At 50.7% G+C, this 23,111-nt stretch overlaps 2 protein-coding genes across 6 annotated transcripts in view; both read right to left on the minus strand.

Annotated features, from left to right (window-relative positions):
* LOC113023487 (echinoderm microtubule-associated protein-like 6) overlaps window positions 1-7,840 on the minus strand; it is a 42,122-nt gene extending 34,282 nt beyond the window's left edge. For 3 of the 4 annotated variants that reach the window (XM_026169519.2, XM_026169518.2, XM_080302240.1), the window contains exons 1-8: window positions 6,794-7,826; window positions 4,925-5,084; window positions 4,367-4,465; window positions 4,226-4,294; window positions 3,417-3,602; window positions 3,080-3,215; window positions 2,174-2,375; window positions 1,954-2,091 (exon numbers count right to left, since the gene is read on the minus strand). In XM_026169519.2, coding sequence (XP_026025304.1) covers window positions 1,954-2,091; window positions 2,174-2,375; window positions 3,080-3,215; window positions 3,417-3,602; window positions 4,226-4,294; window positions 4,367-4,465; window positions 4,925-5,084; window positions 6,794-6,990 — 1,187 coding nt within the window. In that variant the 5' untranslated portion in view covers window positions 6,991-7,826. Of the gene's footprint in view, window positions 1-1,953; window positions 2,092-2,173; window positions 2,376-3,079; window positions 3,216-3,416; window positions 3,603-4,225; window positions 4,295-4,366; window positions 4,466-4,924; window positions 5,085-6,793 lie in introns of all 4 variants that reach the window. The other variant, XM_080302241.1, reaches the window with a different exon arrangement.
* Window positions 7,841-9,226: 1,386 nt separating this feature from the next.
* The window catches only part of LOC113023486 (spectrin beta chain, non-erythrocytic 1-like), a 31,875-nt gene continuing 17,990 nt past the window's right edge, over window positions 9,227-23,111 (minus strand). For both annotated transcript variants that reach the window (XM_026169513.2, XM_026169516.2), the window contains 21 exons: window positions 22,293-23,049; window positions 22,006-22,208; window positions 21,483-21,573; window positions 21,185-21,331; window positions 20,645-20,908; window positions 18,849-19,073; window positions 18,686-18,775; window positions 18,333-18,605; window positions 18,085-18,215; window positions 17,705-17,909; window positions 17,251-17,625; window positions 16,684-16,928; window positions 16,470-16,608; window positions 15,950-16,034; window positions 13,231-13,427; window positions 13,043-13,146; window positions 12,914-12,959; window positions 12,558-12,766; window positions 12,298-12,471; window positions 10,625-10,667; window positions 9,227-10,544 (listed from right to left, as the gene is read on the minus strand). In XM_026169513.2, the coding sequence (XP_026025298.1) occupies window positions 10,326-10,544; window positions 10,625-10,667; window positions 12,298-12,471; window positions 12,558-12,766; window positions 12,914-12,959; window positions 13,043-13,146; window positions 13,231-13,427; window positions 15,950-16,034; window positions 16,470-16,608; window positions 16,684-16,928; window positions 17,251-17,625; window positions 17,705-17,909; window positions 18,085-18,215; window positions 18,333-18,605; window positions 18,686-18,775; window positions 18,849-19,073; window positions 20,645-20,908; window positions 21,185-21,331; window positions 21,483-21,573; window positions 22,006-22,208; window positions 22,293-23,049 (4,222 nt within the window). In that variant the 3' untranslated portion in view covers window positions 9,227-10,325. The remainder of the gene's footprint in view (window positions 10,545-10,624; window positions 10,668-12,297; window positions 12,472-12,557; window positions 12,767-12,913; window positions 12,960-13,042; window positions 13,147-13,230; window positions 13,428-15,949; window positions 16,035-16,469; window positions 16,609-16,683; window positions 16,929-17,250; window positions 17,626-17,704; window positions 17,910-18,084; window positions 18,216-18,332; window positions 18,606-18,685; window positions 18,776-18,848; window positions 19,074-20,644; window positions 20,909-21,184; window positions 21,332-21,482; window positions 21,574-22,005; window positions 22,209-22,292; window positions 23,050-23,111) is intronic.

The following is a 23,111-nucleotide window of genomic DNA, read 5'->3' on the forward strand; positions in this document are numbered from 1 at the left end:
TATTATATAGAGATTGAAAATGTGACGTCATTCACGGGTAGAACCGCAAAGGATTCTGGGAACTCGTGGCAAGCGGTACTAGCGCACGCAGGCTTTCAATTGAAATCAGTCACACAATAATAATAATAATAATAATGGATAGGATTTATATAGCGCTTTTCAAGGCACCCAAAGCGCTTTACAATGCCACTATTCATTCACTCTCACATTCACACACTGGTGGAGGCAGCTACAGTTGTAGCCACAGCTGCCCTGGGGCAGACTGACAGAAGCGAGGCTGCCATATCACGCCATCGGCCCCTCTGGCCAACACCAGTAGGCAAGTAGGGTAAAGTGTCTTGCCCAAGGACACAACGACCAGAACAGAGAGCCCGGGGATCGAACCGGCGACCTTCCGGTTACAGATACGCTTCCCAACCCCCTGAGCCACGGTCGCCACAGCGATAAAAAGAAACACAAAAATGTCAAGAAGCTGTTGTATTATTAACTGCAATAGCCGGTCGCATGACAGCCACGGGAAGCCGACGGGTAAAGAGATCGGTTGTTATCGGATTACGTCGTTGAAGAGAAATTGTTCAAGCCATGTTTCCGAAGTAACAAAGACGCGACGGATGGCCTGGATTGCAGCCATTCAAAGACCAAATATAACGTCCCAGAACACTCCAGCTCACAGGTTAGTCTGCTCCAAGCATTTACACGAAGGTCAGTCTGCTGTTGTAGTTAATGCGTCATTTTCTTAACATAATTGGTGATATAGGTTACAAGCAAGTCTGGCGCTGAACAGAAATTGTCGCGCTATGCTCCTTTGTTTATTGTGCATAAATAGTGAATTGTCCTGACACAATATTGCGTTTCGCTTCTGTTATTATGGTACATTGACAAAAACATATACTTTTATTCACAGGATAAAACAGTTGTTTTGTATCACTAATTGCCCAGTACGATTACAGCATACAGTATTATTGTCACTGCTACATTTCTGTGATGCTACCAGAAATTATTTCCACTACTAATTAATTACCGTTGAGCTCAAAGGTCCTATTAATAAACGGTTAACGAATGTGTATTTATGATGACGATTTGTGAGACTGGTAAACTTATGATACGTACGATGGTCTTTCGTTCTACACGGTGCATTTCAAGGTCCTGCACCCATCCGTCAGTAAACTGTACCTGGGCTTGTTGCAGTGACCTGAAGTTACTAAACTTCATGAGTGTATGCACTCACTCCAAGAACCGTATGATTATAAATATGCATATAAATATGCTACGATGAGATAGCTGACTTCATCTAACTAGCAAATGTTGTCCAGGCTACGTTGGTGATGCAGTTTTTTTTAATGTGTATGATATTTTTGTCATGCGATTTTAAAGCTGGTCCTACAACCGCATCCAAGAATAACATGCAGCTTATCTCAGAACTGTCGGTGAAAATTATTCTTGGAGCTAGGTTTAATTGAGCTGCATTTTAAAGAGGTGCAATTTCACAATTTGTGTATATTTTCTAAGTTCACTATTTTGTCATGTGTTGAGAAAAACACGGATTTTAAAATTACATGGTCTAATATTTACATTTAGCATAACTGCAACATTATTTTTTCTTTTTTTTTTTTAAAGACTCGAAAGGACTTGAAATTCAAAATTTCAGACTTGTGACTTGACTCGGACTTGCCTGACATTACTTGAGACTTGACTTGAGACTTGAGACTTACTTGAGACTTGCAAAACAATGACTTGGTCCCACCTCTGGTGATCAGTGGGGTCCATTACCTGTGACCGTTACCGCAGAGATTTAGGAAGCGCGAGGCCGCCAACAGTTTTCCACGTCAGCATTTGTTAACGCAGACGTCAGCTTCCCTGAGCTCGCTGGTCACAGATCGGCTTTAAGCTCCTGTTTAATTTGAGGCGATAACACACCTGTACATAATCTTATCGACAGGTAAGAGAGGTCACCTGACACGCAGCACCGTAAACGAGCCATCCTTCATGCCCAGAGCGAGCTGAGAACCGTCATTGTTGAAAGAAACGCTTCGAACGGACTCCTCCATGTTGCAGCGAGCCAGCAGAGTGTGGTCAGGAAGGCTCCAGAGCCTGAGACACAGGTGAGCAACAGGTTAGGAGGACACCAGGTGAGCGGGAGGGCGTGAGCGGTCTGCGGTGCAGTTGGACCGACCTCACGGAGCGGTCGTCACTCCCGGTGACGGCGACGGGCTGTTTGGGGTGCACGTCCAGCGCCCACAGCTCGCCCTCGCTGTGACCCTGCATCAGTAGAACTGGTTTGTCCCGGTCTCGGACCATCACCTCGAAGATTTCACTGTCCTGAGTCCCGGCCAGGATGCGGTCGGCCTTCCAGCACACGCTACGGATCGACAGACCTGAGACAGGAAACAGGAAACTCTGGGACGGGGGCCACCAATCACAGAACTCACATTTAACAAACACATTGCTGCGTCTCAGATCGACTACTGTAACACAAAAATCCATCGGTACGCTTCAACGTGTCGAGAGCTCTGCTGCCCGTGTTGTCACGAGGACATCACAGCACGCCTGTCCTGAAGCAGCTTCACTGCTCCCGGTCAAATCTGCCATTCATTTTAAATACTCCTCCATACATGTAAGGCATACATCTCTTTCTGTTCCTTCCTCTCGTCTCGACCCTGGAATTCCCCCTCGACATCACCCCACCTATTTAAGACCGCCTACTCCATATAAATCATCCATGATCTTTTTATCTGCTACGCTTATTATTGTGTACAGTTCACGTTTTTATGCCTGTTTTATTTGCTGTACCTGTGTGCTTGGGTGTTTTAAAGGCGCTTTTAAATAACATGTACTATTATTATTATTATTAATAATAAATGTGATCACATGTGATTTGGGAATCCGGCGTCTCTGCCAGAGCCAGGTGAGCAGCAGGTAAGACTCAGCCTGCTGTAGATTCACTTTCTGTGAAGCACTGACGACTTTTTTGCCGCTGTGGTTGATCAAATACAAAACCAAAGCAGAGGCGACCCTGAGCAGGTGGACCCCGGTGTGACCCCTGAGTGACCCCGGTGTGACAGAGGGGACCAGATCAGACCTTTGTAGCCCTGCTCCGCCTCCCTCAGGTCGATCTTTGTGATGGGTTTGAAGTCCACATCCCACAGTCTGATGCAGCCGTCTCGCCCTCCGGTGGCGAATCCTTCCTCACAGGCGTGCATGCTGAAGATCCCCGCCTGCAGAAGAACAACACATTTCCCATCAGCCCCTTCCCAGCACAGGTGCAGCTGTGGGTTAATCACCTGCTCGGGTTAGGTCGGCCATGTTTGATCGTCGCGTTACCTGGAGGAGAAAGCGTTTCCATCAGGGTGGATGCTGCTCTCGAGCTCCACCTGTTTTACAGGTAAAGCTGTGTGTGTGTGTGTGTGTGTGTGTACCCCGTGTGCAGCCTGTACGGTCCTCATCAGCGTGAGTCCTCGCCACACGTAAACGTCCCCGTTCAGAGCGCCGGAGTACGTGAGCTCGTCTTTGGCCGCAGAGACGCACAGGATGGTCTGCAGGTCGCCCGTTTTCCCAAAAATCCCTCGCTTCGGAGTCAGAGCGTTGCCACACAGAGTCCAAAACTACGCACACAGGAAACAGAGAGGGCGCAGATTAGCACAGGAAGTGGTGCCAGCCATGCTGGCGTGCTGAGTAGGTTATCGACGGCGAGCAGTAGAAGGACCATTTCAACCCCATACAGGACCGTGCAAAAGTCTTGAGCCCCCACACTTCTTTATCTGTCGCAGGAAAATAAGAATCAGTTTTTACAACTCAAACAAGCTGTGACCCTGAATCCTCCCTTAGTGACGCTGCAACAGGTGCAGGCTGCTGTTATTCCCATGATGCACTGGGTGTTTCTTCTTCACTCACTATGTGTTACAGACCTCTCTGCACTGAATCATACCTGTTATTAATCTGTCTCTCTTCCACAGCATGTCTTTGTCCTGTCTTCCTTCTCTCACCCACCTGTGAGTCAACATCTGAACATTACCTGATGCTGCACAGAGTGAGGAGCAGCTCAAGAGTTTTGCACAGCTCTGTACGTGACAGAGGTGTGAGGTCGAAATCATCACCGGGTTTAAACGTCTCCTGTACTTTTCAGCCGCACATCGTCCGCTGCAGGCGGGATGATGTGCGGCTGATCCCAGCACCCACAGCTGCCTGTGAACCCCTCCGTCATGTGACCACCCAGGTGCTGCCCCACCTTGATGTGCTTGACTCCGCAGCTGACCAGCCGGCCGGCCTGGAACGGATCCCAGCACACGTCGAAGATCTGTGGGAAAAGCGAGAGCGGCGTTACTCCTCAGGTACGCCTGCAGGTAAACGCGTGTGCGCCGGCACGTACTCTGTCCGAGTGTCCGGTGGCCGTGGCGAGGACACGTCCTCTTCTCCAGTCCCAGACGCACACCGTGTTCTTGGCATCCAGGCCAACTGAGGCCAGTCGCTATGGCAACAGAAACAAAGAGGGAACGTGATTGGACGATACCTTTACGATGAAACGTAAAGGTGACCCACTCGCCTTCGCCTCACTTCCTGTCACATCTCCTGCTCTGGCCGCGCGCATTCACACTAAACGTAGAGCTCCTACTGACGAGCTCAGTGTTCGCAGTAGTCTCTCAACACTGGGTCAGTGTGATGTCACAGAGAGGCGCCAAAAGCCCCGCCCACTTGCTTGTGTCTGTTGATGAGGTGCAGCCAATGACAGGAAAGTTATCTTACAGCAGGAGGAGCTAAAGCAGCGGGTGTCAGACACAGGAGGATTATTCTGAAGCGCGACTCATACAAAGCTGCTGTAAAACTGCTGCTGCTGATAAAGTTTCAATTCAAAATCAAAGATTTTATTTTTTAAATTGTTAAAACTTTAATCTGAGACGGGTGGTTAGAGTGTCGGTAACATCGTTACCTGTCCATCAGCATCGAAGGCGAGACAGGCCACTCCGTGGGTGTGCACGTCCCGCAGGATGGACACCGTCTGCATGGCGTACGTGTCCCAGATACAGATGTACGGGTCCTTCCCCACCTGACCTGTCGCCACCTGGATCTTATCAGGATGCATGGCCAGACTGAGAAAGGAAGAAGAAGAAGTCAGCAGTTCTGACACCGATCACAGCGACCGACGGCTGAGCTCGACTTCCTGTCTCCACACTGTGACCTCATCACTAGGGCTGACCTGGCAGCTGCTGATGAAGCTTTTAATCGTTCAGCGGCCACCCGGCCATCTGTGAAGGGGGGCGGACACGCAGCAGCACACACGTGTGTTCACCAACACGCCTCAGGGCTGGTGGAAGTAAGCACTTAATGCTGGTTTTTGTGATGGTTACAGACATGCAGTGGCTTTCTGTTTTTAAAGGTCCTCCAATCAGAGAGTCCCATTAAAACAGCTGAACTGGGCGTGAGCGCCCCCTGTCTGCAGAGCATCACAAACACTGAAGGAAACCTAAAAACAGACAGATTCCAAAGGAAGTTCTGAACTGTGTTAAAGCTGAAACAAAATGCTGAGCAGGAGGAAGTCAGGACGAATTTAAGCACACGGGTTTGACGTGTCGCTCCAGATCCAGTGAACACTGACAAAGTGCTGCAGGGCACGTAAACACAACAGCTGACACAACAGTTTTCTCCTGGACTCTGGAGATATTCAAGTTTCCACACTCACACGATGGCACTACCTGCAGCTTTGCCGTGGACTGTGGCAGATTCTCTTTTGTAAATTAACTCTAATCTTTATTTCAATCCTGAACCCGACTGCACAGACCATCAAACATCTGTCAGCCCACGAGCAGACCCACATAATCCTCCGTTATATCACCAAGAATGAGCAAAATTCACAAAACAAGTTTCAGTTTGCGTCAGTCACGCCTAAAACCTGAGACCAGAAACCGTCTCTCAGGTGTTCACGGAGCTCACATATCAGCTCCTTTTCTATATATAAATTGGGCCAGAGGAGTCGCCCCCTGCTGGATGTTCGAGAGAATGCCATTCTAAGTATTTACGTCCAATTTCCGTCCTCAGACTAGCTTCAGAAACCCTTTCCAGCTCCTCCAGAGGTACACCAAGATGTTCCCAAACCAGCCGAGATGCCGGGGATCTGCCACGGGGCCTCCAGGTGACACACCTCCCCAGGAGGGTCCAGGTCAGACTCCTCTCTACTCTGAGCTCTACCTGAAACACCGAACCCTCACAGCATCTCTGAGCCTGCGCCTAGACACCTTCAGAGGGAGCTTGTGGTCACAGGTGAGCAGAAGTACGTAGATCTAGCAGTAAACAGATCGCTTCACTTTCAATTCATCTGTCGACCTCCTGCTCCACCCTGCCCTCACTGTTAACGTACTCTGGGAAACCTAAACTCCTCCTCCAGCCGATGACCAGGACCTCTGTGAGCAGGAGGTCAAGTGAGGGAGAACCGAAACGAGGTCCAGAAACCATCGAAGCCAAAGTCCTTCATCATCTGTATCCGCTTACAAATTCTGTCATCTCTGACAGAAATGAGACCAGAATCGTGAGGTGAACCCAACAGGCCCGATACCCCGCACTCCTGAAGCGCCCCTTATAGGACACCCTGCAGAATGCGGTCAAATCAGCTGGACAAACTGCTCAAGAAGTAAAGAGCTGTTCTGCAACCTGAGTGAGAACCACACCGGTCTTCTGAATCCGAGGTTCTAACTGAACATTCTCTGGACGTTGAATCCAGCGGCTGATGGACCGACCTTTAAATCCTAAAACCCGCCTGCATGGCGTCAGAGTTCACCAGCACCGTCACAGGGTTCCTCCTCACCTGATAATGTCATCGTTGTGTCCCAGGTAGAACTTCTGTGTGTGCTCTCTGGTGTTGAAGACCACGCCCACCCCGGCCACGAAGTACACCACATCTTTCCCAGCTGTGTAGTACAGGTTGTTTCGGCACTGGTGGCCCCGGTACCCGTGGATCCACTCCAGCCTCAGCTGGCAGCGCGGCGCTGTTTTATCTGACATGTCTGCTCAAACCCACAAACTCAAACATCCACAGAAAAACCGTCTCAGAGAAATGTATCTGCTGGAGCCGCTAATGTTGCCAGGAACTGCCGTCCATCCCTGTAGTCTCTTTGCCTACACTTCCCATGATTCCAGAGGCAGCTTTGGCACCGCTCACTAATGTGTCAGCAGGAAGGTTGTAAGGGTCTTCTTCTGCGCTTTTCACAGTAAAAATCCCGAGTGGAGTCAGCGCCGGGGCCAGAAACCTCTGACCGACACCTGAACACACCTGCTCACCTGAAGACTTGCTCAGGTGGATTTTATGATGATGGAAACCGGAACGACTGTGAATAAACTGAGTGCTGCTGAGATAAAATCAATGTTTGCTAAATTCAGACGACCTGAGACAAAATCACAGAATTTCAAAATCATAAAGACCAAATTCAGCTGATGAAAATTTAACAGTGAGTTTATGTGTTTTAACTAAATAAAAGGCGGCGGTCTAAACCCTGACGTTTCCAGCTTCCATGTCCGACCTCAGAGACACTCCCGGAAATGTAACTTCGAGCTGTTTGTGGGCGTTTTAATTCCGACCCGCAGCAGACAGACCGGACCGGGTCACCGTTAGCGGCTCCTCCCGGCCTCCGTCCGTCAGGCGCAGATTTAAATCACAGCAAATCCTCCGCCGTCTGCGCCGATCCGCAGATTACTGCGCACATCTACCCGCGACCGTCCACACCCGCCCACACCGGCGCTCCTGCTCGGGCACCGGTCACCAGCAGCCCTAAAACCGTGAAAAACCGCGACCCGAGAACGGAGCGCTAACGGGACCGCCGAAAGCATCAAGCCGGAAACCGTGAAACCCCGTGCTTCCCGCGGTCACCTTCAAAATAAAAGCACCAGATACATAGCATCGCATTTATCGTTCATTCATCGCAGGATTGGCGCAAACACGAGCTCTTCTCTCCGTTTGTGACTAAGAGACACAAAAATAACGCCTGAGAGGTCATGACGTCACACATATGCTTCAGCTTCTTATCTCACGATGAGGCTTACATCTCTTTTAAAAGCCTTTCATTTATTTACGCCCTCATTCACTTCACCTTTAGTATAGCTTAAATATGTAATGTGTCTTTGTGACGTTTACAGTCAGACGTCATCAGATGCTGAGAGGAAGTCAGACTAATCTGAAAGCGTTTTTCCAGCTCAGCAAAAATAAAAGGAAGCTAGTTTCTCCTGACGGCCTTCATGTGGTTCAATACACGCAATGACCCAACAGCAACCAGTCCTCCAACCAGCAGCTCCCAGACTATGGACAACCTTGTCTGGTCTGAGGTCACCTGGAGGTCACCACCTGAAACTTGGTCAGCAGCGTGCGCATGCAGCCGATGTGCATCTGCAGGTGCGAGTCCAATCACGTGACTGCAGCTCATGTCTGGTTCAGATTCTGCAGCCCTCGACAGGGAGGCGTGCACACATCAGCACCTTTTTAAAAAAATCTCAGTTTCATCCAGTTATGAATTTGACATGTTTATTCACAACATAAAGACTTTTATTTTTTAGTCTTTTATTTCTGAAAAAACCTTTACCTGCACAGACATCTAAATGTTTGTAGGAAAACACAGCTGTACTCTAAAGTCAGTGTGAACCAGCACTCACAGGTGTGCTGAGGATTAAGGTCCGCAGTTTTCTGCACGCAGGCGCAGTGAGTAGTGACCTGCTCTTCCCCGTTTTTCTCCGTGATGAACAAACACCTCTGAGCTCTCTGCACGCTTAATCCGATTTTTTTTTCCACAATCCTCCGTTTTCTTTTGAAGGTCACAGCTTCCGGTTTCCCTCGCGGACACCTCCGCGAGCTTCCCGCCTCTGAGCAGGTACGGTCTGATTCAGCGTACAGCCGCAGTGCATGCTGGGGGTTGTAGTGTTTTTAACGAGCAGCTCACTGCATCCATGCCACGTTAGGCGAGATTTACCTGAACCCTCCAATGAGCGTCATCACTGGGCAGGAACTATATCTGTAACTCACCTGTTTGCTCTAACACCTGCAGGCCACAACCAATGAAAACTTCAGTGGACCTGGAGATTTAAAAAGGGACCGCCCCCAGCATTAAACCAGGGACCAGCCTCCCCCCCCCCCCCCCACACACACACACACACCACAGAGGCAGACACATGCAGACACAGATGGGGAAGGGGGGCCTCGGGTTTGTGCGGGTTTCTAACTGAGCACGTGCAAAGACAACAGGAAGCTACTGAGTAAAGGTTAAAAGCTTTAATGACATCACACATATGTGACAGAGAGCTGTAAGTCTACAGGTGCAGGTTCATACATGAGAAGCTGTAATGATCGAAGGTCGGCTAAATATCGGCGAGCGTCTTCATTCCTATTGGTGCAGCTCTGATTGTGCAGGACGACGGCGGGGCTTCCATACATGTTCGCTACGATAGATCTACAGTGACGGGGCAGCACGGGTATCAAAGAGCAGAAATCAGCGTGGTGCGAAGAGCCGATGACGAGCAAGCAACCTTCACCAGTCTAGACCTCGCTCCCGTCGGCGGGACGGCGAGCTCCCTCCGCCCTCGCCGACACCACCTGACCAGAGATACAAAAGGAGGAAGTCGCAGTTTCGCGCTCAGGTCGGAGCCTGATGAAGCATGCAGGTGGACGTTTCTAAATCACCACCTCCTTGAAGGCGATTGGGCTGTCTGACAAAAACAACATGGCTGCAGAGAAACGAAAACAGAAATTATTGGAATGAAATGCACTGTTGGTCCAATTTCTCCGCGGCAGGAAACGGCGTCTGTGACGAGGAAACGACAAAAAATAGAAAAATAACAAATTTCAGAGAATAAAAAACAAACAATAACAGAACATTAGCGTGTGGTCCCTGATGATGTCATCAAAGAAAGAGCGAGATGCAGTGATGATGTCACGGCCGGTAATGCACACGGCGACAGCGGCCTCATTCGCCAACGATGACGCGGCGTTACATCAGGCACTCCGACTCGCCGCCAAATGACCGACACGCGAACAAAAATGCAGAACGCACAAAAACGAGGCGACGGCGGGCTTTGGCGAAACGCTCCTTTGCTCCTCGTCTCCACCGCCTCAGTCTCTGGGATTGGCCGATTTTAAAGGTGAACCATTCAGCGGGGAGGACTGAGGCTCGCCAGCCTCAGAGAGGCGGCGGTTTCACCCGCTCCAAGTCGATCTTCAGGAAGCTGGCGGCGCTCTGAGGCGGCCTCCAGTTCTCCCCGGCTGATGGCGGCCCATGAGAAATGAGGCGCCTGTAAATGTGGCGATGGGTGCGTCAGAGCACCTGGGCGGTTTCGCCAAAGCGTCTCGCTGCCGCGCTCTACTGCTTCTTCTTGCTGAACAGGCTGAAGCGCTTCTCCTTGTCTTTGTCTTTGTCCTTCTCGCGCTTTCCGGGGCTCGACTCGGTGGTGAGCGTGACGGTGGCCGGCAGCGTGTGAGCACGCCCGGAGGCAGGCGTGCCAGGGCTGCTGCCCTGGATGTCAGAGCGGTCTGCGGCGCCGGCGTTCAGGATGGCCTGGATCCAGGTACTCATCTCCTCCTGCGGAGGCACGTAAGCAGTTAAGCAGGAACGCCACACAGGCGAGCGCTTCCACAAATCTGAGCAAAAATCAAACTCACCTCGTCTTTGGCTTGGAACAGGTATTCGTTTCCATCGGTGATTCTGAAAGAGCGAGAGGAAGACAGGCGTGAGTGGAGGAACCGTACAAACGCACCAAACCAAGCCTCAGGTCAAAGGTCAAAGGTTAAAGTGCCGGCTGTGCTGAGATACACATCCAGGTGTGTTTAAGCGCTCAGGTGATCAGCGTTCTTTGGACCAATGACGGTCACCGGGCGAAGTCTGAACGACCATCACCCTGACAACCAATCACAGCATCAGTTCCTGCAGGCTGCAGCTGTGATTGGGCTAACAAAAAAATGAGGCAAAGGAGGCGGAGCTGCGTCCTAATGTTGCGGCTGAGAAATGTGTTGGTGAGTAACCATGGTAACGGGATGCTGTCAAACAATAAAACATGTCAGGTGGTTGTTGTAACACTCACAATGTCTGTGTGCGTGTGTCTGTCTGTGTGTGTCTGTGCCTGTCTGTGTGTGTGTGCATGTGCGTGCGTCTGTGCGTGTGTGTGTGCGTGTGTGTGCATGTGCGTCTGTGCGTGTGTGTGTGCGTGTGTCTGTCTGTCTGTGTGTGTGTGCGTCTGTGTGTGTGTGCATGTGTGTGCATGTGTGTGCGTGTGTCTGTGCGTGTGCGTGCGTCTGTGCGTGTGCGTGCGTCAACGTCTACATGTGTTTTTGTTGCGTACGCTGCGTCTAGCTCTGACGCTGTGTGAGAGGCTTGTCTAGCACAGACCTATTGCTGGAACAATCAGAGACAATTCTGCTACAATGGCAACAGCGTTGGACAGCAGGCAGAGCTCTGTGTGAGCTCGTGCACGAGGGGGAGGACGAGACGAGCGCTGTTCCTGCTGCTCGAACCCCCCAGTCGCTCTCAGTCAGCTCCCCCGTAGCACTGCTCTTTATTGTGGTTACATGAATATGCATAGGCCCATTAACATATGACATCTTACACAGGCATGCATGTGAACAAAGAGTCTATGCATACGTGTAGGTATGAGTGTGTGTGAATGTGGGTGTGTGTATGTATGTGTGGGTCAAGATGTGGCCCTGTGAACGCCTCCTTAAAAAGCCGGTGCCAGGAGTCCAGCGGTCCCCTAAACAAAGGGCTCTTATACTTAAACAGATACAGAGTAGGTGTCCTCCTATACCATCAATCAGAAAGAGAAGGTACGACCTCGCTCATGACCTTAGGATGTGCGTGTGCCAGAACACTCTGGAAGGCTCACAGAGTCTTTGCAGACTACTGAGGATCAGACCTCTATCATTATACAATTGATTATATATTTCTAAGCATAAATGACAATCCATCAATATAAACCTAACACTGTGAAACAGTAAAATCAGCTGATCGTTACATCAAAAATGAGATCTGGAGTTTGATTGGCTCGGCCACGACAGGTGAGGCCTTTGTGGACAGGTGACCTCAAATCAAAGCTGTAGTTTTTTCTCGTGCAGCTTTAACAGAACCAGGAAGTGCGCCCAGCACACCTGACACATCACATCAGAGGTTCTGTGACATCATCACTGTGATGTTGACTACTTTATTATATTCTAAGAATATTTGTTCAAACAAACTGGAACTTTCCAGCTTCACGGAGACGCTGCGACCAGCGGCGGCGTTTAATGTGAGACGTGTTCAACTTGTGTCCAGACTACACCTGACTTCCTGCTGCGCTCGGTACCTGAGTTTGAAGACATGTTTCTTCTTCTTGTAGTCCGAGGCGACGTCACACGTGGCGTCCTTCAGGCTGATGGGGAGCTCGTTGTGGTACGGCACGCCCTGGCTCGCCGCCTTGCCGTCCTTGTAGAAACCCATTTCTTTGTTGTTGATGATGCAGTACACGTTGTGCCACGACCTGCGAATCACACAGCAGTGGGGTCAGGTGACGGGTCAGGTGACGTAGCTGCGTGCGAGGCACTTCCTGTGGGGCGTGGAGCTCACCTGTTGGAAGCCTTCTTGTTGTGGCCCTCCCACTCGTGTTTGCGGTGCAGCAGTCCCTCCTGGGGCGAGCTGGAGTCCCGGTTCTTGGTGGGCAGTGTGGTCGACTGACTTTTAACCTTCCTGCCAGAGGTGGGCGAGGGGGCGGGGCTCGGCTCTTTGGAGCTCCGTTCACCAACACCGTTCACCAGCTCTCCGTCCTCCACGCCGTCCTGCACAGGTGGGGTTAAGCAGGAGCAGATTCAGTTTAACACCACAGAAGAAGAAATATTAGCTGTAAATACACTTTAAGAAGAAAACAAAGGTGAAGCGTGTGGCGTGCGCCACCGCCGGAGGCATAAAGGTTAAAGTTTACTGACCCTGGGAGAATCCTGGTCCGAGGGCGGTCCGTTCTGAGTGACGGCGCTGCAGAAACACACACACACACTCGTTATTGTCACGCTTTTACTTACGTGGTGAGTGTTATGACACATTTGCGGCGCTTTCACCTCTGCTGCGCCTCCTCCTGCTGAACTTCCACAGGCTCTGGAGATGGTGGCTTCCTCCTCCTCTCCTCCTCCTCCTGCTGCCTCCTCACATCCAGCAGTTCCAGCTGGAAGACACGTGTAAACATCATCATCATCATCATCATCATCACATTCCTCCTCATCACCCTATCCGGCTACCCCACCCTCACCGTAGTCAGTCTCTCCAGGGCGGAGAAGCGCTCCTCCCAGGTGGCGGCGGACTTCTCGAAGGCTTCGTGGCGTTTGATGAGCTTCTCGACCTCGTCCACGCTCTGGCCCAGCTCCCTGCTGGACAGGTAGGGCTCCTGACCCAGCAGCCAGGCCTCGGCCACGCCAGCGTCCCGAGAGAACTGGTGGACCTCCAGGACTGAGGAAGAGAGAGGAAGATTTTATGACTGAACTTATCAACGCGACTGCAGGCTCAACGTGTCATACAGAGGATGGCAAGGTGAGAGGTGTGCAGGTGTTTCTACAGGAGTGTGACCTATCACGAGGCTCCACAGCAAAGCCTTTAAGCGTGGTCGTTTTCTGTCTTTGTGGCGTTTTTGTGTCTTTGTGGCGTTTTTGTGTCTTTGTGGCGTTTTTGTGTCTTTGTGGCGTTTTTGTATCTTTCTGGTCTTTTTGTATCTTTGTTGCCGTTTTTGTATCTTTCTGGTCTTTTTGTATCTTTCTGGGGTCCGTTCTTCGTACCTCGCTTACTACATCCAAGACCAAATCATCGCGCTAACCGTGAGCTCGCTAATCCGGTTCTCCGAACACACCTGTTGTTGACGATTAGTACAGCTGGATGAAGTAATGTGAGATCACTGGGTGCCGTAAAAGGGGCTACGCATCGATAGTAGAAACATTGATCGGCAACCCTCTGATTGGTCGGCGAAAATGTCGAAGGAGCGCGCTCGGTATTTTCCGGCAGCAGAGCAAGAACTCTTGAGTGAGGGATTTCAGGAGTTTCAGAGTTTAATTAAAACACAAGGGAACACTGCAAAGGCTGCAAAAGCAAGGAGAGAGGGCTGGCAGGAAGTTGCTGACAAATTAAACTCGTAAGTAATTTAATAATAACAATAATAATGGAGTGGATTTATATAGCGCTTTTCAAGGCACCCAAAGCGCTTTACAATGCCACTATTCAGTCACTCTCACATTCACACACTGGTGGAGGCAGCTACAGTTGTAGCCACAGCTGCCCTGGGGCAGACTGACAGAAGCCAGGCTGCCATATCGCGCCATCGGCCCCTCTGGCCAACACCAGTAGGCGGTAGGGTAGATTTATCATATCACACTATATTATCCAATATTATATTACATTATATTATATTATAATATGTTATATTATATCCTCTTTCACATTAGAGCCACAACAGGACCCACTAGAACATGGGAACAAGTAAAAGTGAAATATAAGAATATTCTACAGAATGGTAATATTTATCACTTATATTGCTTTTAGTCTCTTGGAAAGAGACCCTGAAATAATCTGTTTGTTTATAACAGCAACCAAGAAAAGGGCAGAGCAAAAAAAGACAGGTGGTGGTCCTGCACCCCCTCGTCAACAAGTTGGTTAAGTAAATAATACCCTCACGGGAATATCGATATCTCTCTATGAGCACACTGTCGCGCTGAGCTAAAGGATCCTGTCTGTCCCGCAATATACGCTGAATTCTGGAAACTCTCCTTATCAATCTTGCACCTTCCGCAATGGGCTGCTCGCGTATACGGACAGGACATGGCTGCGACAGGCTTCCCAAATCCACCTTCGCCTTTATAGCCGTGGTCTCTCATCTTGATTACATGAAGTAATTTATAATTACTACTCTGAAATATGAATTACATCTGTAATAATCACATACATGTAATAGAATGTTAATAGTACATTTCCCTTTTTTAGGAAATGACCTGTGTGAAATCAATAAATGGATCAGGTGCTGCATTATCTTTGGTTACAGTGATGTTATTTATTTATGGTGAAACAGTGGTGGAATATCGCTGTTGCTTTCGTATGAATGACGCGGGCATACCTGCGTGGCCGCGATCTAATCCTGTTTACATAAAGTAAACCTGCTCCCCAGCAGGTTTACGCTTACGGCTCTGTTGCTATGACAGCAAGTCCCGGATGAGCTTCGGGGAACCGAACGATCCAAGATCACGCGAAATCGTCAACAATCAAATCCAGCTAACTTACTTAGCGCGGTACGAAGAACAGGCCCCTGGACTTTTTGTATCTTTCTGGTCTTTTTGTATCTTTGTGGCTGTTTTTGTATCTTTCAGGTCTTTTTGTATCTTTGTGGCTGTTTTTGTATCTTTCTGGTCTTTTTGTATCTTTGTGGCTGTTTTTGTATCTTTCAGGTCTTTTTGTATCTTTGTGGCTGTTTTTGTATCTTTCTGGTCTTTTTGTATCTTTGTGGCTGTTTTTGTATCTTTCTGGTCTTTTTGTATCTTTGTGGCTGTTTTTGTATCTTTCTGGTCTTTTTGTATCTTTGTGGCTGTTTTTGTATCTTTCAGGTCTTTTTGTATCTTTCTGGTCTTTTTGTATCTTTCTGGTCTTTTTGTATCTTTGTGGCTGTTTGTTCTGCTGTGTCTGTCTCACAAACTGCTGGTTGATGTTTTGCTCTTTGAGGATCAGTGAGAACAGTTCCTGCAGCTGTCAGGTGAAGACATCGTGCACACAGATGCAGACTCTAAGCTGTTCTCTGAGCGTAACTGAAGCGTGTCCTGATTGGTCAGTCGGGTTCGTTAAAGGAGGGCAAGAGCCTGGGGAGTCTTCATCAGTGCTGACTCATCACTGTAGTACCCTGCAGTGATGAGTCAGCACTGACCTATGACCTTTCAGCCTCTTGATCATCATTTTAATTGGATGTTTCATGTGGACGGTAAACAGGAAGTAAGCCTTACTCAGTCGCAGCCACTCCCATCGGTCCTCCCACTTGTCAATCATCTCCTTCCTCTTGTCGGTGAGCTGCAGCAGCCTCTCTTTAATCTGGAAAATATTTTCAGCTCCTTTCAGTCTCAGCTTTATTTATAGACTTTACAGACTGCAGTTCAACCCTGATTTTATTTGCCTCTGTCGTGCCTGTTTGGCTGTTTGACTTTGGTGACCCAGGTGTGTTTGTCCTAGTAAAGGTGAGGCTTTCAAAATAAGAGCACTGCACCATTAAAACCCAAAACAACCGGGCATTGCTCCCTGTGACCAGTGGATGAAACGTCTGCCCATGGCTGTACACAGACCAGGGTTTATTATTTTTGAATTCTTTTCATTTTCCAAATTTCATCATTACTTTAACTTTAACAATTCTTTTGTTGGTCATTAAACTTTCTTTTCTTGATTCAGCACCTTTTTCCTTCTCTTCTCTCAGTCTGTGTTTCAGCTCGTCAGCTGACAATCACCTGAGCGGCCATCAGTGTCTCAGCTCACCTCCTCTGAAGCGTAGTGCTTCCTGGCCAGCAAAGCCTTCCCGAGCTCAATGCAGGCCGTGAAGCTGTCGTTGCGGGCGTCGATCTCCGCCTTGATACCCTGGTGGTTGTTCATCAACAGCTCCACCGACGAAACGTCTCTGGACACACAAACGTCTTTGTTAGCGAGGCCGCCGTGAGGCGAGGATCCACCATTGTGCAGCACACGGACCTACCTGGGGTTTTCCTGGGCCTCGATGAGCCGGATCACGTCATCCATCCACAGCATCAGGTCTCGGACCATGCTGAAGAACCGAAACTTGTCCCCGGTATCGAGGAGGCGGAGCCGGCGTCCGTCACACGCCTCCAGCAGACTCCGCCACACCTCCAGCACCTCGCTTTCCCTGCGCTGGATGTCGTCTGCTTTGTCTCCGGCATACGCCGACTGCAGGCGCCCCGCATCCTCCTGCAGCTGCCTCACCTGCAACACAGGGTCAAAGGTCATAACACGTACACCTGCATGTTTCAGTCAGGTGCTCTGACTTTAAATCGCCTAATAAGGAAAGGTGACCTGCGTGGGAGTTTACATGTCTGGTAATTCTTAAGTCACGTGACCTTTAAACGGCTGATCAGCTGAACAGGAAGCTGTGGCTGGTTTCTGGCTGGAAATAACGTGCTCAGAGAGCCCGGCGCTCTCTGAGAGCGCTGGGCTCTGTCTGCACACCTCAGATACAACCCCCCCCCCCCCCCCAAAAAAGCTGTGCCCAAGTGACTCCCAATAAAACCAGTGTCCCCACACTGACCTGTGTTCCCAGGGCCTGGATGTCATGTTCAAAGGTGGTGTGCATCCTCTGCAGCGTCTCCACCGTGTTCTGGTCCCGGCCCACTTCCTCCGGAAGCTTCTTCTGCTTGTCCAGGATGCGTGCCAGGATCTCCTTGGCGTCGTGGTAGAACTTGTGGAGCTCGAAGGAGGCGGCGAGGATCTGCGTCCTGGTGTCGATGAGCTCCAGCAGGTCGGCCCAGGCCTCGTTTAGCCCGTCCTTCCACTCCGCCACCGTGGCCGCATCGCTGTGCCCGGCGTTAATCAGCTCGTCTGCCAGCCGGTTCACGGCGTCCACGCGCTCCTGTCCAATGTTCCCGGTGTCCCGGGCAAACTCCCGGAAACGTTCCTGCAGCATCTGAGCAGCGGGCAGGGATCATAGGTCAGTATGTAATACTTGACAGAGTACACTCAGAGGAAGTACAATCGGTACGCACGGTGACATGCTCGTAGTCCTGTCCTAGCTCGTGTGACCCGGCCACCACCTCGCGCTCGGCGATCCACTGCTCGAGGTCGTCCACCTCTCGATTCAGCTGGAAGAGGCGGAGCCTCTCATCTAGTTTGCCCCGCCTCTCCTCCGACAAGTCCTTCAAGCCGGCATAGAGCTTATCCACCTGAGACTGACGCATGCTGATCCGCTCGCTGACACACACACACACACACACACACACACACACACACACACACACACACACACACAGTTAAACTACTCACACTGATGTAGCGACAGACAGGAAGTGTCGCAGCTGGCTTCCTGATGTTGTCTGACTGCTTCCTGTCATGTAATGCAGGTGTGATGTCACTAAAAGTGGCTCACCTCTCCGGGTGTCCGTTGGCCACCAGCCCTCTGCTGGTCTTGGACAGCTGGTGGACGGCCTCGGCGTAGTCCTCCACCGCCTGCTCCATGATCTGATGCTTCTTTAGCATGGTGACGGCGCTCTGCTCGTCCTGATTGGAGCAAACAGTTGTAACGGTAATGATTTTGCTCTCACCCTTCTAATGTGAGTGTTTAATTTAGTTGACTTTCACAGGAAGCTGTGTATGATGTAAGCCCCGCCCACTCACCTTGGCCTTCTCCTCTGACATCATGTAGAGCTCCTGCTCGCTCATCCAGGCCTCGGCCTCGGCGGCGTCAAAGTAGTACTGCTGGGCTTTGTGCGCTTCCTCCAGCCGGCCGTGCCGACGCTCCACCTCCTCCATCAGCCGCTTCCACAGCTGCTGCAGGTCGGCCAGGCGGATCGCATCCCCGTTGGAGGACTCCTCCTTCAGGAGGCTCTGGCTGCGCTCCAGGATGTCATCGATGCGGGGCTGATGGCCCAGGATCTCCTTCTGCAGCGTCTGGGGATGTTTACGCCCACAGAGGTCAGACCGTCATCAGCAAACAGAGCATGCTGTGAGCGAGGCAAACATAGTCCTACCTGGTTCTTCTTGATGAGCAGCTGGACCGTCTGCAGGTTGTGGCCGTGGTCGGTGGACATGGCCACAGGGATCCTCTCCTGAACCCACAGCTGTAAAGGAGTGAGAGCACAGTGAGCGTGAGCGATGGCGCCCCTGAAAATATGGCGTGTGAACTTTACGTACGATCTCGTCCTCGACATCCCGGTTGAACTGGTGAACCTCTCTGGACTCAACCAGGAAGTTCCTGCGACGTCGCAGCGGCTCCAGCAGCTCCTGAAACTTATTTTCCACCACCTGCCTTCGCCCGTCCACCTCGTCCGTGTCCTTCACCTCCTGCCCCAGAGCCTTCACCTGGCTCTGGAGCTCCACCACCTCTCTCTGTCGCACCTCCACCTGGTTCTCCAGCATCTGCAAGCATAGAGGCACAGCTGTCACACCACTGCAGTTCAACTGCAGCTGCACAACATCTGTGATATGTTACAGCTGTGTTACTGTTGTGGTGTTACAGGTGTGGTTTCACAGGTGTGTTACTGTTGTGATGTTACAGGTGTGTCACAGGTGTGTTACTGTTGTGATGTTACAGGTGTGTTACGGTTGTGGTGTTACAGGTGTGTCACAGGTGTGTTACTGTTGTGGTGTTACAGGTGTGTCACAGGTGTGTTACTGTTGTGGTGTTACAGGTGTGTCACAGGTGTGTTACTGTTGTGGTGTTACAGGTGTGTCACAGGTGTGTTACTGTTGTGGTGTTACAGGTGTCACAGGTGTGTTACTGTTGTGGTGTTACAGGTGTGTCACAGGTGTGTTACTGTTGTGGTGTTACAGGTGTCACAGGTGTGTTACTGTTGTGGTGTTACAGGTGTCACAGGTGTGTTACTGTTGTGGTGTTACAGGTGTGTCACAGGTGTGTTACTGTTGTGGTGTTACAGGTGTGTCACAGGTGTGTTACTGTTGTGATGTTACAGGTGTGTTACTGTTGTGATGTTACAGGTGTGTCACTGTTGTGGTGTTACAGGTGTGTCACTGTTGTGGTGTTACAGGTGTGTCACTGTTGTGGTGTTACAGGTGTGTCACAGGTGTGTCACTGTTGTGATGTTACAGGTGTGTTACGGTTGTGGTGTTACAGGTGTCACGGGTGTGTTACTGCTGTGATGTTACAGGTGTGTCACAGGTGTGTTACTGTTGTGGTGTTACAGGTTTCACGGGTGTGTTACTGTTGTGGTGTTACAGGTTTCACAGGTGTGTTACTGTTGTGGTGTTACAGGTGTGGTTTCACAGGTGTGTTACTGTTGTGATGTTACAGGTGTGTTACGGTTGTGGTGTTACAGGTGTCACAGGTGTGTTACTGTTGTGATGTTACAGGTGTGTTACTGTTGTGGTACAGGTGTGTCACAGGTGTGTTACTGTTGTGGTGTTACAGGTGTGTCACAGGTGTGTTACTGTTGTGATGTTACAGGTGTGTCACAGGTGTGTTACTGTTGTGGTGTTACAGGTTTCACAGGTGTGTTACTGTTGTGATGTTACAGGTGTGTCACAGGTGTGTTACTGTTGTGATGTTACAGGTGTGTTACTGTTGTGGTACAGGTGTGTCACAGGTGTGTTACTGTTGTGGTGTTACAGGTTTCACAGGTGTGTTACTGTTGTGATGTTACAGGTGTGTCACAGGTGTGTTACTGTTGTGATGTTACAGGTGTGTTACTGTTGTGGTGTTACAGGTGTGTCACAGGTGTGTTACTGTTGTGGTGTTACAGGTTTCACAGGTGTGTTACTGTTGTGATGTTACAGGTGTGTCACAGGTGTGTTACTGTTGTGGTGTTACAGGTGTGGTTTCACAGGTGTGTTACTGTTGTGGTGTTACAGGTGTCACAGGTGTGTTACAGGTGTGGTGTTGCAGGTGTCATAGCTGTATATATGAGTAAAATCAAACCTCACATTGAGCTGTCCACCTGTCTGTTCTGCATTCAGGTGAGTGGAGGACGTACCTGCTGCTTTTTCAGCAGGATGTTGACGGACGTCAGGTCTTTGCCGTAGTCGTCGGACTGGATCTGGCCCTCGAGGCCGGCCAACCACTTGTCGAGGTCGGCGCAGCTCTGAGTGAACAGCTCGGCCTTGTTGGCGTCAAACAGACACTGAGCTTTGGTCTGCGTGGTGGACTCGAGCTCCTCCCACATGGTGTGGAGTGCCGACAGCTTCTCCTTCACCACCGCCTCCGTTTCCGGCTTCTCCGACACCAGGAGCGTGCCATCCTGAGGTCAGGACACACTTGGGTCAGGTTAAAGGTCACTGGGGGTCTCATTTATATGATGAAATGTTTAATTTGTATATTTTAGGCTCAGTTTTGCACCGTCGGTCAGCGTTAGCATGTGTTTTAGTAGCTTCTCTCGCAGCGAGCTCAGAGAACACCTGCCTGAGGCAAACACGGGCATAAAGTTGCAGCTCGTGAGTCGTGCATGCTCTCGTTTATCTTTTGTGTGAGCGGAGTGACTGCTGATTGGCTGCCCTGCTCAGGCGAACGGCGGTACCTTCTCGATCTTGTCCAGCCACTCTTTGTTGGACTGCAGCTCGGCCATGAAGGCCTGGTGCTTCAACCACTTGCTGTGCAGGTTTCTGGCCTCGTCGTAGCTCATGTCCTGAGCCGTGAGCATCTTCTCATTGATCCACAGAGACAGCTGCAAACAGAACAGAACACAGTGTTACGCAGGCGATGATATCACAGGACGCCGTCTGAACCACAGCGCTGCGCTTGTCGACGACGCCCCTGCTTCAGAGAGTGCGTTTTGCCTTTGGCGTCTAAAGCACGGCTTCGTATCAGAGACTGACCTCCTGGCAGTCTTGCAGGAATTTCTGCAGGTCTCGGTTGTCCTTCAACCTCATCAGCAGCTCCACCGCAGCCTCCCTGTTCTTCTTGTGCCTGAAACACAACAAAAAACCCAGATAAGACCGACCTTCACACACTCACCAAACCCAACATTTAGAGATTCAGAAACAGCAGCCGGAGCCGGGGTCACGGTGACAGCTATGGTTTGACGTGCTCTTTATGTTCCACAGCTGCTTTCTCATTAGTCTAGTGGATTTTGTTCATCTGGCGTCTTCAGTGAAAACTTGAAAACCGAAGACTGACTCCAGACTGAAGAAGTCACTTGGATGAGTGACAAAATGGGAAGAACACACATTGATTCCCTTCATCACACTGACGGATCCTGCACAACTGGAAAGGCTGAAGGTCAGGGTGGCACCTACACCTTCCTGTGGAACCACGGGAATGTACCGACTACGTCTGCTGAGGAGAACGCAAGAAAGGTTCTTCTGCAGCGAACGAACATGCTGTGAAGCTTTGGCGCACCTGTCGTCGATGGAGGTAACTTTCTCATGGATTCGATCGCCGTTGATGTTCCCGTCGCTGGCCAACCGCCTACCGGCCTCAACCACGCCGTTAATCTTGTCCTCGTTGGCATCCATCGTGGTCATGAAGTCCTCTTGCTTCTTGATGGCAGCCTCGGCCCCCTCCAGGGTCGTGGGCATCTCTGTGTGAGCCAGGACGTACTCCTGCGGGGCAGACACAGAGAAATGGCGAGTTTTTAAAGCACAGGCAGGAGCAGAAAGGGGAGGAGGTGTTAATCGGGCATTTACCTGGCTGTTGAGGAAAGCCTCCGCCTGCTTGGTATCCCGAAGGAACAGCTGGTAGGCGTGGGACTGCGACAGCAGGTTCTGCCGATTCTCCCACATCTTGTGCAGTTCGTTCCAGCCGGTGTCGAGCGCCTGCAACCGTTGTCGCAGGAACATGTACTGAGCGTCTGTCTGGCCCTGTGTCACCATCTCGCCCATGTCCCGCATCTTCTGATAGTCCTCCTCGTAGTTCTGGATCTCATTCTTGATGCCTTCATGTTGGGCCATCAGCTTCTCTGCTTCGGCAAGCGTGTTGGGCATGTCCTCTGAGGCGATGGCGGTCTGAGTGCGAGATAACCACGACTGGAAGTCGTCCAGCTCACGTAAGAACTGCTGCAGTTTCCTGGCTTCACCCAGAGACTCCTCTCGGTTCTTTAGCGTGTTCTTCATTTCCTCCCATACGGCTGTGATCTCGGCCAGACGGCCCGTAATGGCGTTGGCCTGATCGGGGTGCTCTTCTGCCAGCCTCCGGGCTTCGCCGTGCATTTCACTGAGCTTGTCCTCGATGGCGGCCAGGTCACGCTCCATGCCGGTCAGTTTGCGCTGCAGGGCCATGACCCCTGTGAGGTCATTGCCCAGCTCCTGGGTAGACTCGATGACTTTGGTCTTCTCTTTGATCCAGGACTTGGTCTCGTTGCAGTCGAGGTGGTAGTTCTGCACGCCCAGAGCTGAGTTCAGGGACTCCTTCTTACGGTCCACAAGCTCACGGAACAGGCTCCACCTGGAGGCAGAGCAGAGGGTTATCACGGCAGTTATCACCTGACTCTCACAGGTCAATGTTTT

Source organism: Astatotilapia calliptera, chromosome 6 (genome assembly GCF_964374335.1).
Source record: "Astatotilapia calliptera chromosome 6, fAstCal68.1, whole genome shotgun sequence".
Taxonomy (NCBI): Eukaryota; Metazoa; Chordata; class Actinopteri; order Cichliformes; family Cichlidae; genus Astatotilapia; species Astatotilapia calliptera.